This window comes from Delphinus delphis, chromosome 10 (assembly GCF_949987515.2).
Source record: "Delphinus delphis chromosome 10, mDelDel1.2, whole genome shotgun sequence".
NCBI classification, from domain to species: Eukaryota; Metazoa; Chordata; class Mammalia; order Artiodactyla; family Delphinidae; genus Delphinus; species Delphinus delphis.
The window spans coordinates 3,188,360-3,205,811 of NC_082692.2; the positions used below are offsets into that span (position 1 = coordinate 3,188,360).

The 17,452-nt window shown below is 49.9% G+C and overlaps 1 protein-coding gene across 1 annotated transcript in view; it reads left to right on the forward strand.

The window, feature by feature from the left end:
- Positions 1 to 1,811: 1,811 nt before the first annotated feature.
- Positions 1,812 to 17,452, forward strand: part of CDYL (chromodomain Y like) — a 153,426-nt gene continuing 137,785 nt past the window's right edge. Inside the window, exon 1 of the mRNA XM_060023704.1 lies at positions 1,812 to 2,223. Coding sequence (XP_059879687.1) covers positions 2,200 to 2,223 — 24 coding nt within the window. The 5' untranslated portion in view covers positions 1,812 to 2,199. The remainder of the gene's footprint in view (positions 2,224 to 17,452) is intronic.

Below are 17,452 nucleotides of genomic sequence, written 5' to 3' on the forward strand. Positions count from 1 at the left end.
TCGAAGCATCTGGGAATCGGAGGTATATCATGCGTCAGGGGCTTTGCTGTGGACACCGGAATTCCAACTCACTGAATGAAACCTTATTTTGTAGGTAGAGAGTGGTGTGGCGGGCTGGAGAGTCGAATTGGAAGACGAGATCTGGGGAAGGTCATCGCGTAGAAATGGGAGGGAAGAGTGTAGAGAACTGAGTATACCGAGGAAAGCTCCGCAGTGGAGCGCGCCTCAGTGGCTGGGGAGGGAGTGACTAATTTTGCCCTGGAAGTCAGGAGGCTTTGCTTTGGAGGTGACGTCGGAGCAGGAGTTTAGAGTAGAAAGGGGGCATTCCAGGCAGAGGGAATCGCAGGCAGAAGCGCCGGCGTGAAGACAATGGTGATTCGACTTGAAGTGACTTAAGGGCAAGCGTTGCGCTTGTTCGTGGGCCTGGAGAGGGCAGGAAGCTCAGCGGGGTGGGTGAAAAGCCTCGTGGTTACTAAACTGTGCGTACGGGGCACCATCGAATTGGGTTTTCGGAAGAAAACTGGTGGCAGGAGCCTGGTTTCTAGGGGCTCGTTTCGAATTGGAGCCAGAGGGAGCACCAGGAACGGGGTGGCAGCGGAGGATGCTCCGGGAGACATGAGGGTTTGGCGGGGGCTTCCAGGCCTAGGGCTGGGGGACAACGTGAGACAGGGTCTCTGCAGTGCCCCGCAGAGAAGGTCCGCTCTGTGCGCAGGAAGGTTCGGAGTTGCCGGCTGTTTGGGGCGGTCGGGCCAGGCAGCCCCTTCCTCATTCCGCACGGATGGGTAAACGTCCAGTGTCCTGGCAGGTGTGCCCCGCGAGCTAGCCATGCGGGCCGGCCCCATATTGCCCCTCTGCCCTGCCAGGCGAAGGAAGGGCCTGACCATCGCTGTGGCCCCGGGAGGGCCGGTCGCCTGCTTGTCCACGCCGTTCCTCCCCAAGGAGAACCACCACTGACAGCTTCGTTGCATTGGAACCCAGACCTCCCTGGAGCCCGGATTCCGGCCCCTCCTCCCAGCTGCTCTTCGGAGGAGGCGGACGCTCCGAGAGGAACAGGGAGGCCCAGCGCGGGGGAAACTGCGGGCCGAGCGAAGGCGGCCGCGCCCTCGCGCCGCCCTCGACTGCGCCGGGCTCCCGCCCCGGCTCCCACCCCCGGCCTGCCGCCGAGCTCGCGTGCCGAGCGCGCCGGGCCCCACGCGGGCGCGCGCTCCGGCTCCGGGTCTTGGCGCCGGCCGCGGGGGAGGCGGGCACGTGGTGCGGCGGGGGCTCCACCTGGCCACGCCGCCGGCCCTCCGCTGGCTGGCCGGGCCCGGACAGGCGACGCGGCGGGCGCGCGGGGGCGGGGGCTCCGCGCGCTCCGCAGGGAGGCTGCGCATCGCTGCCGTCGGGGCGGCGGGCTGCGGACGCGGGCCGGCGCGGCCCCCGCAGCCCACTGCCCAACGTCGGGCCTGCCGGTGGCTGCCCCTGTGCGCGTCGCCGTCCTCCGCCCTCCCGCCCCGGGCCCGGTCCCCACGTCGAGGCGGGCGCGCGGGCAGCGGCGCGGCGCGGCCGTACCTCCGGAGGACACTGGGGCGAGCCGGGCCCCGCCCACAGCCCCGGCCCCGCCTCCCGCGGCCCCGCCCACAGCCCAGGCTCCTCCCCTTCCTGCCGGCCGGCTCCCCGCGGCCGCCCGCCGCGCCCGGAGCGCGGCCCACCGCTCCCCTCGGCTGTCCCGCCCGCCGGCCGCCCCGCCCCCCCGCGCGGGCGGCACGAAAACCCGGAGCGCGGGAGCGCGGCTCGGCCGGGCCGGGCGGCCGCACTGGGCATGCTCAGTAGCCGGGGCAGGTTTTTCGGTCGCAAGTAGGAAGCTTTTTGCACTACACCGGAGAGGGGGAGCCGCGGAGCCAGCGCGCCGCCGTGCACCGCCGCCGCGCCCGCCCCAGCCCGGCCCGGCCCCGCGGCGGCGCGATGAGCCTGAGCCCGAGCCGGCCCGCCGGGGAGTGAGCGCGGCGCGGAGGGCGCGTTGCGCAGCTGCTCCTGCGCACAACCCGGCCGGCGGCCCGCACCGGCAGGAGTGAGCGCCGGTCCGCGCCCGACCGGCGCCGGAGCCGAGCGGAGCAGGAAGCGCAGGCCACGCAGGGACCCAACTGAAACAAAGTGTCGGCCGCCGGCTGCGCGGCGTCTCGCCGGCCCTGCCCCGCGCCCCCCGCTCCACCGCCCACCATGGCCTCCGAGGAGCTGTACGAGGTACCTCCCCTCCCCCCGGCCCGCCGCCCCGCCGCCCCGCCCGGCCCCCGCCCGACGGCCGGCCCGCCGCCCCCTCCCCCCCGGCCGCAGTTTACTGGACGGAAGCGCGTGCGCCCCGGCCCGGCGGCGGCGCCCGAGTTGCGGGGCCGGGGGTCCCGGCCGCGGGGCAGGAGCGCTGACGCGAGCGACTTGCTCGGACGGAGCCAAAGTGCCCGCGGCGAGGCGGTGGGTGCGGAGCCCGCGGCGCCGCCGGGCGGGGTCCGTGGGCGGCGCGGGGGCGCTTTCCTGGCCGTTCGGCGGAGCGCTCTGGGGAGGGTTTGCCTCCGGTTTTGGGGGGGGCGAGAGGAAGGGTGCAACTGTCTCCCGACTCTGCTGCTGGTCTGAGCGATGCACAACATCGCACCGAGAAGGCTACGCGTTGACCACATGCTTTAATTAGGTTAGCATTGTGGCCGGAGCCAGGAAATTTAAATTTAACGCTGATACACCGTCATTCATTTGCGCCGCAGCGGTGCGAGTGAGAAAGGGCACCCTCGGAACTCTGAGTTGTGGGCGATCGGTCCGCCAGCTTCGACTTCAAGTGGTGCGAATATCAGTTTGGGTTTTGAGGCACATTTTGTGCGCCTCGATGGAACTTCTTGACGTGTTGCGAAGTCGACTTCCTGGGAGTAGAGAAGCTTGGAAGGCTCTCTGTTCTTTTGGACAAATGGTTCTTCTGTTGCGCATAAGTATTTGTAAATAGGTCTTCGTAAGAGACTAAAACTTATGCATACTCTTGATTTACCTTTTGGATGCGTTTAGGGACCTGGGTGTTTAGGTCTTAAGGAAGCGTCTGTAAAGAGTAGAGCCCCTTGGCCCCTGTGAACCCTTAATAAGGACCAGGTGAGCCTTCTGAGGGGTCTTCTCTTGTGGATATGTTATCGCCGTTGGCACAGAATGGAGCTCTGTTGCCAACAGTCATAGCCTTCTAGCAACTTCTTGTTGCTTTTTTATAAAGCAAGTTTCTGTTGTTTTAAAAGCAAGTGTTCGCAAAAGTTCTCAGGAGGAGGCCGCCTTCTGGAGAATCAGTGGTAAGGTTGTTGGCCTGCCCTTACATTGTACGTGGTCAGTGTACCTTAGCTGGCCCTGAGAATGTTCCATTCTGTTCAACCATTTCACACATTAGCTGTGCCCTACTGTATTCAAGATACTATCTTGGGTCATTTGGGTACTAAAGGGAAAAAAAACACCCCCTGTTCTCAAGAAGCTTCCCGTCTAGGAAGGAAAGTGTTGTGTTTGGGAAAGGCCCAGAAGTAGAGGCTAAGGCACGCAGTTGGGAAAGTACATAGTGTGAGAGCATGAGGGATTTTGGTTTCTACATTAGACTACTTTTTGAGAGTTGAGGCTTGAGTATTCACTCGTCATTCATTTTTGTGATTATAAATACATAACAAGTCAACTTGTTCCATTAGTGTATGGGTGAGGGTAGCACCTTATACATAGGTTGTATCTCATGTGTAAAAAATTCTGAAGACAACACTTTTACCACCAGTGCATTATGAACTAAATTTAGTTCTTTCTCTGCTTACTGTATATCTTCAGGTTTTCCCTTCTCCCGGCAGCATCCATTTATAAGTCACATTTTGTACAGAGTTTGTGTTCATTCAGTGTGTTATTGAATGCCTACCCTATGGAGGTTCTGTCGGGAGCTAGGGAGGGATGAGGGACGGGAATGGTGCATGCCCTCAAAGAGCATCTGTTGGAGGAACTAAGTACATTGCAGAAAAATGACACACCTGCACAATTGAACTCTTGATTCTGAGTTTTAGTTTTGGAAAAAAGTGTTAGTAGAGTTGAGGTGACAGTAAATAGTGTGGTCAGTATATTTCAAGGTGAATTTTCTCACTTATCCTTTACTTGTAGGCAACACTGTGACTATATATGAGGATTGAAAGTTGATATTTGAAAGTTCTGCATAGCGATTGAGAGCCTGGATTTGGAGTCAGGAAACCTAGGTATTGAAATCCAACCCTGCCACCTTGAGCAAATTAACGTTGAAAGCTCAGTGTCCTCACCTGTAAAATTGGGATCAAAGCTAACCTCATAGAGCTGTGACGTTTAAATGAAAAAAACATGTAAAGCATACCTGTGGTTCCCAGAGAGAACGCTTAGAAAGTGGTGGTTATTATTGTGTTCTACCTGATCTAACATGCCTCCTGGAGGCCTGGTTTTGCTTCTAAAGGTACAGAATTGTACTGTTGTAATCAAGGCGGTATTACTTGTGAGGCAGAAATGATAGTAGTTGTCAGTAAGCACTGACTGGCAGCCTGTCTGGGGGGCGGGAACACTAAGGTAGGTTAGTAGCCAGGTCCTGGGGCATGAGTTGCCTGGTTTCGTCCAGTTCTGCCTAAATCGAAGGAGAAGTTTCATGTTTGGCCTCCAACTCCACAATTCCAGAGGGATATACTGGCAGAGGAGGAGGTTCAAAGTTTTGCTTTTTGAAGTAACTTGGCATGGTAAGAGCACGGGTCTGCCTCAGCCCCGTGAACTTGGGCGAGTTACCTGACTGCGAAGCCTTTGTTTTCTCACCTAAAAAGAAATGAGATCTCCAACGCTTAGCATGGTTCCTGGTATGTGGTGATAGTAAATGTTTAAGTGCTTATTGTAACTGTGCCTTGTGAATAAAAAAATAAGGGAACAGAGCCTAGAGAAGATGGGCTGGAGCGTCACCCTCCCAAATTGGAAGAACTACTGTTCGTTGAAGGACAGGATTGGTTTACCCCCTGCATCTCCAGCAGCTGGGGTCAGGGAAGACAGGTTTTTTAAATTTACCCATGCTATGAACTTTCTAGTCTTCGCAAAAAGACACGCATCCTTTACATCAGGGGTCCACGAACTTTACGTAAGGGACCAAATAGTTATTAATACTTGAGACCTCCCAGGCCAGGCAGTCTGTTACCACTGCTGAGCTTTGCTTTTGTCGCCCAGAAGCAGCCATCGGCCATGCCCTAGAGGAGCGAGCGCCATGCTCCAGTAGAACTGTTTATGGACGGTGAAATTCAAATTCCATGTCATTTTTACATGTGATAAAATAGTCTTCCTCTTTTAAAAAAAATCACTTAAAAATGTGAAAAACGTCTTAGCCCATGGATTCCACAAAAGCAGGCAGTGGGCTGGATTTGTCCTCCAGGTCTTCGTTTGCTAGTCTCTGCTTTAGATGACCAGCTGTTCTGGACCTGAGTTTTCTCCTGGGGTTTTGGGCGCATGGCGGTGGGACATGCAGTAGTTAAAGGCCTTCTAGCTCCAATCCTAGCTCTAGACTTAGAGCCAGACGTTGTGGATTGCACTCTTCCCCTTCTATGTTGGGAAGGGAAGAGCTGTAAGTCTTAAGTAACTGTCTCTTCTGAACTCCCTCATCTGTACAATGGGAATGATAATCACTGCTTCAAAGAATTGTGAAGCCTGAATGACATTAGCATGTCAAAGCAGTTTAGAGTTGATAAAACGCTATAGCCAGGTGTTAAGTGGTTACGTTTACCCTATGAAACATCTTTATTTTCCATTCTTAAAGGAAAAGAAAAAACCACACCGCGCTCAAACCCTGAAACCAAACCTTTTTTCCTTTGATTATATTGATTATATCACCGAAGGAGAGAAAAGATCAAAAGGATCTTAATTTATCTAGTGGCCAAATAACCACCAGAAGAGTGAGTCCATGTGCTTTGAGAAAGGAATCTCATAACAATGAAAGCAGCGTTCTTGTTTATCTTAATCATTCCTTTTTCTCAGCGGGGGTGGGTTTTTTTCCCCCCTGAGAACTACTGTAGTCGCTTAATTTAAAATTCAGGAAGATCCCAGTGCTCTCGTCTTGGCCTTCTGAGAAAATATTTATCCAACACATGCATGTTTCAGGCAATCAAAAATGGAAGTGAGCTTTTAAGAATGAAATGATACCTGGCTCATAAAACGTGTCTTCAAGTTGATTGGTTTGGAAGGATAATCAGGATTTGGGGGAAAGTTAAGTCTTTTGAATCTTTCTCCTTTACTTTGGGACGAGATTGCACCTCTCCCGCGCACCGCAGGAATTTTAGTTGTAAGTCAGATCCGCACATGTGGTCCAGATGCTGGTCACGAAGATGAGGAGACCCCGTGACTGTTGGGTCAAGACGGACCAGCATCTGCCGTGTGTGGTTAGCTGGCTCTTGAGGTTGAGATCCCCCCCAAATAAGAAAGCAGAAAGCGTTATTTGACTGCTGGGATTGATTGTGTGGTAATAGTCACGTGTGTGTGTGTGTGTGTGTTGAACATTAACACACTCTCTTAAATGTGAATTATGGAGAATACTCCTGCCTGAGCAGGAGTGTGGAGACATCACCTGTGCTTTTCCTTTGAATTTGCTTCCAGGTCCTGTGTACTCGAATAAGTTTTTCTCTTCTTGCTGTGATACCTAAGAATCATTTAATCTTTTTCTCGTGCTCTATAATGATTTTAACTATTGAATGTATTTTCATGGTGTATTGGAAATACTTCATTCAGTTCTGAGTATTTGAGCTGCACAGAGCCGGTCTAAGTCGAGTTTCTGCGAATAAGGAGTCATCGTTTGTATATTGTGTGTATCTATAGGCACGTAGCATCATTGCGGGTTCTGTTAAGATAGAATACATGCAGATTCTGGGGCCCAGACCACGAGCTTGTAGTTTTCAGTGTTTGGTTGGAGACAGGGATCTCCGCTTCAGAAAGCTTCTTTCTGGAATGTGGGTGGAGTTAGGAGGCTCTGGACTGCACTGGTCTGTTTGCGACAACACTGAGGGGGTCGGGATGTGCCTTTGAAGAAGTTGAGCTCCAGGTGGACCAGACAAGTCCTTTGCGGCCCGTTGACCGTTGCCGGTGTTTAACTGAGTCATTCCAGGAAGGGAGCATTAAAAACACCCGGTAGTTAGGTATCAGGGCTGTTTCTGGAATGTCTGTTTGCTGTCTTCATCGTATGGCGTATTTGTCCACCAGATTGTAAGATTGGCGCGTACAGTTTTTAAAACTAGGACCTTTTTTCTACAGTTCACATTTTCAATAGTTGCATAATTGTTGAATTATTCAATACATTTTAATGAAAGAGTGAATTAAATGAATGACTTACTTCCGGTTTCCCCTCCCCCAAACATGACGCCCAACACTTAGTCCTTGATCCACATATGTGGTTTTAATGCGAGGATGGGGGAACTTCCAACTGTACTGTTTCCCACACCAACTTAATTCTCTCCAGCTTTTTAAGCTGGTCAAGGCCTGGGAGGCCCGTGTTCTCTGGGGAGTCTGGGAAAAGTCTTTTGCTTTGGTGTGAAAATTTGTTCAAGTAATAAGAGTGTTTTTTTGGGGGGGAGAGGACCAGCAGCTTTCCTCTGTTTCTCAGGGGGAATCTATGACCCCCCCCCAAAGTATTAAACTTGTTCTTGAGACCTTTGAGCTAAGACTTGGGTTTCACCACCCTTCATTGATGACTTTGACATTGTTTTTGCCGAACTCAGTTCTGCTTCAGCCAGAGCCTACGGTGAAACTGTGTTCAGACCTCGCCGATCGGGTTTGGAAGATGCTAATTGTAGTCTTTTAAGTGGCTGCTCTTGAGATTTTACATACATAAAGCCTGAAGTTAATACTTTAGCTCCGCTTCTGACAGTGCAAGGACTTGAGATACTTTGAACCTGACCCAGCCCTGAATTTACATGCTGTTATTTTCCAGTGTTAATCATCATCCGTGCAAAACCCTCGCGAAGTAGAGCGCTGTTGTTGCATACGGACAGTGTTTCTTCAGCTTTGCCTGTGTCTTTACCAGTTTCTTTGATCATCAGTCTTCTATCTCAGAACTTCCTTCTGGGATTCTTTTTTTTTTTCCTTAAGTATATCCTTTAGAGATTTCTTTAGGGAGGGGTTGTTGGGGGAAAGGTCTCTAGTTTTTTGATTACCTGGAAATGCCTTTCTTTTGCCCTCAGTTTTGAAAAATAGACTTGATTCCAAATAAAAGTAGTTACTTGGTTATTTCTGTTCGGCATTTTGAAGCTATCGCTCCGTTGTCCTCTGGCTTCCCCGTTATTCTTGGGGACGCTGTCCGTGTGGAGGTCTGTCTTCTGTCTCTGGTGGCCTTGGGATCCTCTCTTTGACTTTGGTGTCCTCTAGTCCTGTTACAGTGTATCTCTGTGTGGCTTTCTTTTTATTAATAATCTTGGTATATGTTGTGCTTCTCTTGTGGGTTTGTGCCTTGCCAGTCGTAAAGGACTGCTGGCCATCTTACCACCATCAGATCCCGCTGTGCTTCTGCGCTCTCCCTCGGGAATTCCAAGGAGGCGCTTATTCCGTCTCCTCCTCCTCGCCCTCTTGTTGCCCTTTCCTTGTTTCTGTTTTGTTTGCGTTCTGGGTATTTCCTTGGATCTCACTTCTAGTTCGCTACCGAGCTGTGTCTAATCCACTCTTTAATTCATCCATTGAGTTCTTAATTTCAACAATTGTATTTTTTTACTTCTAAGTATTCTGGGTACCCCTGCCCCCAGCCTGTTAGTCTGTGGCTTGCTTTCTTCATCTTTGATGTTTGTCTGTTTTTATGATCGTCTCATTCATTATGGTTGGATTGGAGGAGTTACTGGGACATTTGTGTATTTTCCTTGCTTCCTGCAAGCCCGACGATGTGCTAAGAATTACATTTTACTGAAGATCTGTTATTTTGCAGTGACAGTGCCCTTTGGAACCTTGTTTGCTTTTTTCTTGCCAGAATCTGAAGAAACGTATTGAATTGGAATTTGTGGTATCGTGACTAGGGATCAAGGGCTTGAGCCGACGCTTGAGATTTACCTAAAGATACTGAGAGTGTAAACTAGATGTCAAGGGAACTGTTGATGAAAATGGATATAATAGTTAAAACAAATGCTTCTGAAGCAGAATGTTCCACATCTTCGTTCTGCCCACCCTGATATATAGGCATATCTTGTCTAACTTCCCTTTGCCTGAGGTTGGCCTTTGCCTTTGCCTGAGGTTGGCCTGTTGGTCTGGGCTAGTGAAGCCACAGTTGTTGGCCTAGCTTGGTCCACACCTACACACCCCATCCCTCCTCTGTCCCTTTGTGTTGCCGTTTTTTCAGTACATGGTGGTTTCCCCAGCTTGCCAGCCTCAGTGTCGGTCCTCATTCAGGACCTCATCAGAGTTCACTGTTAGCAGGAATCCTCCCCTTCAAACTCCATGTGACTAATTTCCTCTTTGTTTTGCATTATAATAATTTGTACTTGCTTCTTTATTACTTTTTCTAGGTATTAAATAATATGACATATATTTTCTCCTGGAAAGGTTGGCTGCCTATTTTTTGGTTGGTTGTAAGTGCCTAATCTGAGGACGTGAATGTGGTGAGCAGTCAGTAATTGCTGACTTTCAGCTGAAATACAAATATTATAGTGACTGGAGTTGCATTATTTGAAATTATACCATATATGTGAGAATTGTGCATTTAGGTATCTTGTTTGAAAAGCCATATGGTGTTTTGGAGGAAAGTTATTTCTAAACTTGATACAAATAATTTGGAGGAAACTTGTGTTCCTGGAAAGAGTATTTGAACTGTTGGCCACAGCATTTTTTACGTTTACCCGCTGGTGAAAAGTGGGGTGGGGGGGATGTCTAACAATAGTGTTCTCTAGTTGGAGAAGTCAGCTCAGTACACTTAGGAAATGTCTTTACTCTTTGTCTCTCTCCATTTATAACAGTCTCTGCCATGGGACATCCTCAGGAGGTTGGTAGTTTCCAGTGTCTGTTGGATGAAGCCCCCCAGTGTTGGTTGCAGGTCATGAATGTCTCTGGTTACAATGTTAACATTTTTCATCAGTAGGTTACTGTTTAGGATTTCAGCGCATCCCAGAGTTGCAGGCAGAAGCATGTCTTATCTTAGCATGTAACTGATCTGGAAGCTTCAGCTGTTCAGAATATGTGAGAACCAAGACAGAAAAAGTCCTCTTGGCTGTAAAAAGTTGTCACACCCCATACGCACTGAACACTCTGGGTCTCTCTTGGAGACCGTTTGCCTGTATTTTCGGCATGACGTGCTTGGAGTATACGGCTTCCTTACTTAGCTTGTTAGAAGCAGATATCTGGTAAGGGAAAGGGAGCCGCCGCAGGGAGGTGAGCTGACATTAGTAAGTTTGCTTGTGAGATGAGCTGAACTGGGAAGCTGGGGACGGCACCTCCAGGTCATGGAGAATGGGGGCTCCTGAGCCCCCTCAGGCTTGTGAAGGGCAGGGCATGTTCACAAAGTGGAAACCAGTATGTTGAAAAGAGCTATCAAAAATGATTTGTAAAAAGTTTTAGGATGTAAGTGGCAAAGCTCAGTTTAATTTTATGGTTTTCCAGAGTTTCCAGAGGAGAGAGAGCAAGTGTACTTGTAGTGGGATGGAGGGGGGAGTGGGGGCGGTTACAGCCTGGCCTGTTTCTGAATCCTCCTGGTACCCTAAAACCTCTGTGGAGCTAACCGTGTACTGCAGAGAATGATCTTTGGTTTGACACGCAGTGTTTTAAGAGTGACTACCAGTTAACACTTCTCCGTGAATCTTTGGGTCAGGTTGATGCTTCAGGAAGTTGGTGTCTTCGTACAATTCTTCATCCACTGCTGGGTATGTCCCCCTCCCCCTGCCGGGTTAAGAGCAGGGACTTGCCCTGTCATCTTCCATGATGACGCCGGGTAAAGGAAGGATTAGGTGATTTGCCGAAATGTAAATGAGAATATTTGAATTGTGTTATGGATGAAAAATTTTGAAAAACCTTGTTTCAGTTGTTGTTTTTACCATTGAAGTTGAAAGAGATTTATTTTCTAGCTGAAGGCGTCTCACTGCTGGGAGTTGAAGAGAAGGTGCAGGAGCTGTTTTTATCCCGGGTCTGCCGCCTGCTTCTCTGCTTAGCAGAGCGGTGATACTGGTCCTTGGTCGGTCATGGGAACACGTGGAGGGGCCTGTCTGCTTCCCGCTCCTCCTGACCCACGGGCTGGGCCAGAGCCCCTAGAAAACGTCCTGTCTTCCAGGCATCTCCATCCTTCATTCCTCTCTCCCTCCCGGATTTCCTGTCCCCTCATCCAGCTTGGTCCCTCCAACTTGATTTCTGTCCTCCGCCAGGTGCCCTTTGAGCCGAGGCTTCTTCCTTCATCCCATTTGGTCTCTGGACCCGGCTTCTCTGCTGGCTTGTTGCTCTGGTGCTCAAAGCTCTGGGAAGGAGCGTCCGGCTGCCCCGTTGGCTCACCTTGCCTTTCATCTGTACGTTTCAGAGGGAACTCCCCGGGCTGCCTGACACCTCCGACACCTGCGGTGGCGCTCAGCCTGCTCTCCAGCTCTCGGCCAGCGTAATGGGCCCCCGGCTTTGTCCTCTGACTTCCCTCCCTCGTGCAGGTGTGCTTTTGAACTCAGAGCACCAGGTAAAGGGCTATTTTGTGATCATTTTTAAGGAAGGAGAGGCGTGTGTGTAGTGGCAGGGGTGCTACCTAGAACAGGACGTGTATCGCCTCTTCCAGAAGAAGTCTCCAGAATTATTTTACGTGCCACCATTTGGCACCACTGGCTTCAGCTCATAAATGAGCTTTCTGAGAACGTTTTTATTAAATTGACAGGCACAGATTGAAAAGTGTATTCCCAGGGGAAACAGTACCTCCTGAGTAGGTCCAGGTTGGCTCCGATTACACATGATGAGGCTGCGATGATTTTGTAGGAAGAGCGAAAGATGGTGGAAATGCGATCTTGTCACTGCGCGTGCGCATGTGTGTGGGTGTGCGCGTGCGTTCACCTTGGTGGGAGGTTCCGCTAACCCAGGAACCGGCTCAAGGTCGACAGGAGAGAGGCTGTGGTGGTGAGTGGGCAGCTTCACAGCAGCGCCCCCCGAGCTCTGTCCAGAGGATGACCTGGGAGAGAAAAAGGCCGGAACCACCCGTGGCTGGGTGGGGTGCGGGAAGGGCTGTTCCCAAGTACAAGTGTCGCGGGCCCGATCCCACAGAAAGGAAAGCTAAGCCCTCGAGCCCTTTGCTTGGCTGATTTCTGCTGCAGTAGAGGGTCGTGTCTTGGAGTTCAGTTAACTTTTTAAGAAGCTTTCTCTAGAGTGGAGCTCCCCTCGGGGAAGCGTGCCCCCTGAGTGCTGGAGGAGGGACCCTGGAGAGAGTCAGGATGCTCGTGTGGCCCCGCAGGCAGCTGAGAGCTCTTGCTGCCCCCTGACTCGCATCTCATTCCCCAGCTGGGGGACGGGGTTGGGAACAAAACCGAGGTGGAAATTCCCATCCCTTCAGTGTTTGCGCCACCTTCCACCTCTCTGCAGTGTGACCGTGTTTCTCTGGGATCCTGCCATCCTACCGGGCGCCGCTCCCACGCCCACCTGTGAGGACCACTCTCGGGGAGGAGGGATCTGGCTGTGCCCTCCACCCTCCTGGAGGAGCTGCCCCGTGCCGGGCGCCATCGCCGGGCCACGTGAGGTCAGCTAGAGCCCTGGGTGCTCTCTGAAGCCATGTGGAGGCCCAGCGGAAGTGAAGGCTGCTCTCCCTTTTGCTGCAGGAATAGTGAGGCATCACCCCTTGTCGGAAGCTCCTTTGGTTTTCAGTTAGGCTTCTAGCCTTAGTAGCATCCCGGGTCGGGGAAGATGCCGGGGGCCACACCTCCCCGCAGGCTTTCTTGCTGGCCCAGCTCTGTGACCTGGCCGGCCTCGGGCACCTCTGAATCCCCGGGGCACGAACTCCAGAGATTCAAACTAAAGCACCTGCTGCCTATGGAGAAAGGGTCTTGAGAGCCGCGTGCAGGGGCTTGTCGGCCTCTGAGGAGATGTGTGTATCACAGGCTTCCGGCCCCTAAGATGGTTGTAGGGTTAATGATCGAAAAGTTTTGTTTGTTTTCTCTATCTGTCTCGCATTTTCGTTCCTCTCTAACTCTGGGCTGGGGAAGTGAGATTCTGTTGCTGTCTTTTCCACCTCGCGCTCCTCTGCTGCTCGTCTCATCCCACCCCCACCGCCTGTTTGATGCCCTCCGTCATATGATATGGAATTGAACTATTCTCAAAAGTTTAATGAAAAAAACCAAGCAAACAGTAGAATCCTTCTGTCTTTCCAAAACAAATCAACTTTCTATCTATAAACTAAGCTACTCTTGTATTCGTCCTCCCTCCCCTTTCCCTGTAGCTCGTTTGTCTTTGGTAGAAAATGGATTTCTCACCCCTGCTGAACTTCATCATCAGTTTAGGACGGACACATCGTCCAGTCGGGTGTTTGCTTGTACATTATATGTAAGACGTTAGTAGTGATACAAAAGAGCAACAAACATGTAGGAAGATTTACTCTCCTCCTGTTTTCGATTTCTGTTAGCATATATGTTAGCAAGAGTTACTGAGGAGCTATTTAGTAAACGTCCTCAAGTGATTTATGAGTCTGTTAAACATGGCGTTAGAAAAATTTCCTGCAGCAAGTTTGTGACCATACCTTTTAAACATGAAGGTTGCTTAAACCTTAAAAACACCTTTTTAAGTTTTGGGGAGCAATGAGTAATGATGTGACAATAGTGTATTTGAGTATATGTAGGTGACCTTTCACATGCTTTATAAAGCGTTCTCAGAGTCCAGGAGGCATTACCTCGGTGGGTTAGGGTTAATGCTCAGGGGTTCAAGATGCTCTTCTATAAGACGCACACTAACACCTTAACCAGAGGAAAAGAAAAAACACCCCCCTGATTGTTCTTGCTAGAGTTAGAAGGGTTTCTTAAGCTCTTCGTGGTGTAAGTTAACAGATGATGGTAGTTCAGTTACAGAAACAAGCAGGATCCTCATCTGCCTTTTCTTCCATGGTCTCCATCCTTGGGATCACTAAGCAGACATAGAGAAGATGTGACTAAAACAGTGACATTTTCTCCTGTAGCTTGTGGGAGCTCACAGTAATTCCCTGTAATTTTCAGGTAGCCAGTAGGTTTCCTGTGCACAGCAGCCTAGAAATCTTTTGTATGAACCTAAAAATGAGTGACTAATTACAGGGTAGAAAATGAATCAGCTTCGTCTGAGATCAGGCAAGTTCGCAAGGAACCGTGAACTTAATGCGTCAACACAGATAACAGTTTTTGACTGTCACCAAAGGCTTTAGGTTACACAGGTGGCTATAATGAAGCACAAAACATTGATGAAAAGAGAAGAAAGATCAGAGATTCCATTTGTCAAAATTTCATCCAAAAGAGATTTGGAAAGTTTCCACAAAGATGATGAATATAAATGATGATTTGACATTTACTATGATTTTTTTTCTTTAAGAAATAGAACAAACTAAAACATGTTTGGGAGCTTCCCTGGTTGCGCAGTGGTTAAGCATCCGCCTGCCAATGCAGGGGACACGGGTTTGAGCCCTGGTCTGGGAAGATCCCACATGCCATGGAGCAACTAAGCCCGTGAGCCACAACTACTGAGCCCGTGTGCCACAACTACTGAAGCCCGCACGCCTACAGCCTGTGCTTTGCAACAAGAGAAGCCACCGCAACGAGAAGCCCGCCCACCGCAACGAGAAGCTCGCGCACCGCAACGAAGAGTAGCCCCGTGCTCGCTGCAACTAGAGACAGCCAGCGCGCAGCAACGAAGACCCCACACAGCCAAAAATAAATAAAAACCAAAAATAAAACCAAAAAAAACATGTTTGGAGAATATATTAAAGGGAAAGACGTGTCCAGTACAAACATTAAAAGTCTGACTTGCAGTAGCCAGCATTACCATTCTAAAGAACCAAGGAAGCGTCAGTGTCAAAGAAACCAGCCTGTTGTTTTTGTCACCAGTAGCATCGTTCATCATATAACTGATTTCTCAGGGTCGAGTAGATTTAGCAAGTAGAAAGTAGGAAGTTTGAGAATCAGTGAGATGCAGAGGGAGCAAACCCGAGGCCTGTTGATGGGCTCTTTATCAGGACACTTCGTTTTGTTTGTGGGAAACCATATTTGATGTACAACCGTATCATCAACTCACTAGACTGTATAGTTTTGAATTACCCTGGTTCATTCCCAAATTCATTTTTGTGAATTTTTGGCACCATGGGGGATATTCAAAAAAAGACTGTGCGCGCAATCCTGAGAGAGGAGAATTCTGAGAATGTTTTGTTTTCAGCAGCCTCTTTGAAGTAAAGAGTTCAGCCTTTTAATGTCACTCCTTGAACCAGCTGACATCCGCTTGGCAGGCAAGTGCTTTGAATTTCATGGTCTCATCACCTTACTCGCGTTTTGTATGTAAAGGCCCTACATGCATGTTTATCGAGGAAAGAAAATGGAAGTCAGAAAAGAACAAGAAGTCATCCACTGCTCTAGCACCCAGATTAGCCACCACAAGCCAAGGCCCATCATTCGGGACAGCTTTGTGCATAAATAATGGTAGAAGAGTGGATTATACAGCTCACAGTTATTTCATAAAAATAGAATTATATCCATGCTGTTTCACAGAAGACACATAGAAGTTAGCACTGAAGGAATTGTGGAGTGTCCTATAAAAACCTTTTTTATTTATTGGTCCATTTTTCTTTTGCTTTTTTTCTTGATTTTTGGAGTTCTTTGTAATCGATGCTAATCTTTGTTATTCATCTTGCAAATGTTTTCTCATCTGTGTGGTGTCCTCATTCTTCATTAAAGATTTTAAAATCTGTAACACAATTACATATTTCACCCACCAAATTAATGAAAATTTACCTTTTAGTGCAGTCTTATTTTTTTTTTTTTTTTTTGTGGTACGCGGGCCTCTCACTGTTGTGGCCTCTCCCGCTGCGGAGCACAGGCTCCGGACGTGCAGGCTCAGCGGCCATGGCTCACGGGCCCAGCCGCTCCGCGGCATGTGGGATCTTCCCAAACCGGGGCACGAACCCGTGTCCCTGCATCGGCAGGCGGACTCTCAACCACTGCGCCACCAGGGAAGCCCTAGTGCAGTCTTATTTTCCTCATTTTGTTTCTCGTTGAGGAAGTCCTTCCTACACCAAGATCATTATCTTCTATCTTTTCATCCAAAAGTTTTGCTTCTAATGGTAGCAAAAACCTGCCGTTTGTTTTTCTGGTATGAAGTTGGGATCTGACTTGTTTTTCCACTGGATAATCTGCCGTCACCATTTATTAAACTAGTCGCCCTCTCCCCTTCCCGTTTGCCCCTCTGCCATACGTGAAGTTTTCGTTTACGCGTGTGGGTCAGTTTCTTCTTCTCACCTGGTGTTTCTCTGTTTGTCTTTTCTTGGTCACGCAGCACACACTGTTGTCATCAGTATGGCTTTGTAATAAGTGCCCTGCCAGGTATCTCGATCTTGTTCTCTTTTTCTGAAAGATGGCTCAGCTGTTCTTGGGGGTGCGTTCTTCTGCTTCCACATTGGGCTTGGGTTGATGCTGTATTGCGTTCATGGGTTACTCTGGGGCACTGGAGATGCAGCAGTGGAGCTGACAGATAAGAGTCCTGCCCAAGGAGCTTAGATTCTAGCGGTGGCAGCAGGCTAAGTGGGATACAGCTAGTGGCTTGGGGTGTGGGTGAGTTTTATATAAATTGTCAGAGAAAGCCTCATTGATAAGGTGACATTTGGGACTTGAAAGCAAAGGAATGCCCCCAGAGGCTGGCATGTTCTTAGCGAGCTTGGGCAGCAGCAAGGAGGCTGGTGCATCTGGAAACAGAGAGGGATGGTACCTGAGGTCAGGGTGGTAGTGGGATCTAGGCAGGCCCTTTGTAGATGTGCTGAATACTCTGAGTTGTATTTTTACTGAGATGGAAAGCCATTGGAGGAGTGACATAATCAAATTAAAATTTTTAAAGGGTTGTGCTGGATGCTATATGGAGAACAAACCGTGGCAGGACTAGGAAGGAAGCTGGGAGATTGGTCAGGAGGCTGGCAGAATAACTCGGGCAAAAGGTGTTGGTGTTTGAAACCCCGGGTGGCGGGATGATGGAGTAGTGAGGAGTGACTGCACTTGGGGTCTGTTTTGAAGGTGGGGCTGGGCAGGATTTACGTGTAGATTGGATATTGGATGTGACGGAAGGAGAAGAAATGGAAAGAACGTGGGGTTTTCAGGCTCGAGTCACTAGAAGAATGGGATTGGCCAATTATTCAGACAGGTGTAACTGCTTAGGGCTCAGCTTTGGTTTTTATCGCGGGGGAGGGCTGGGGGGGGTGGATAAGTAGGAGTTGGGCTTTAGACGTGTTAAGTTCGAGATGCCTTTTAGACATCAGGTGGCGGTGTGGGCAGGCAGGGTCTAAAAGTTCAGAGTTTAGGGCATATGCTTCGGC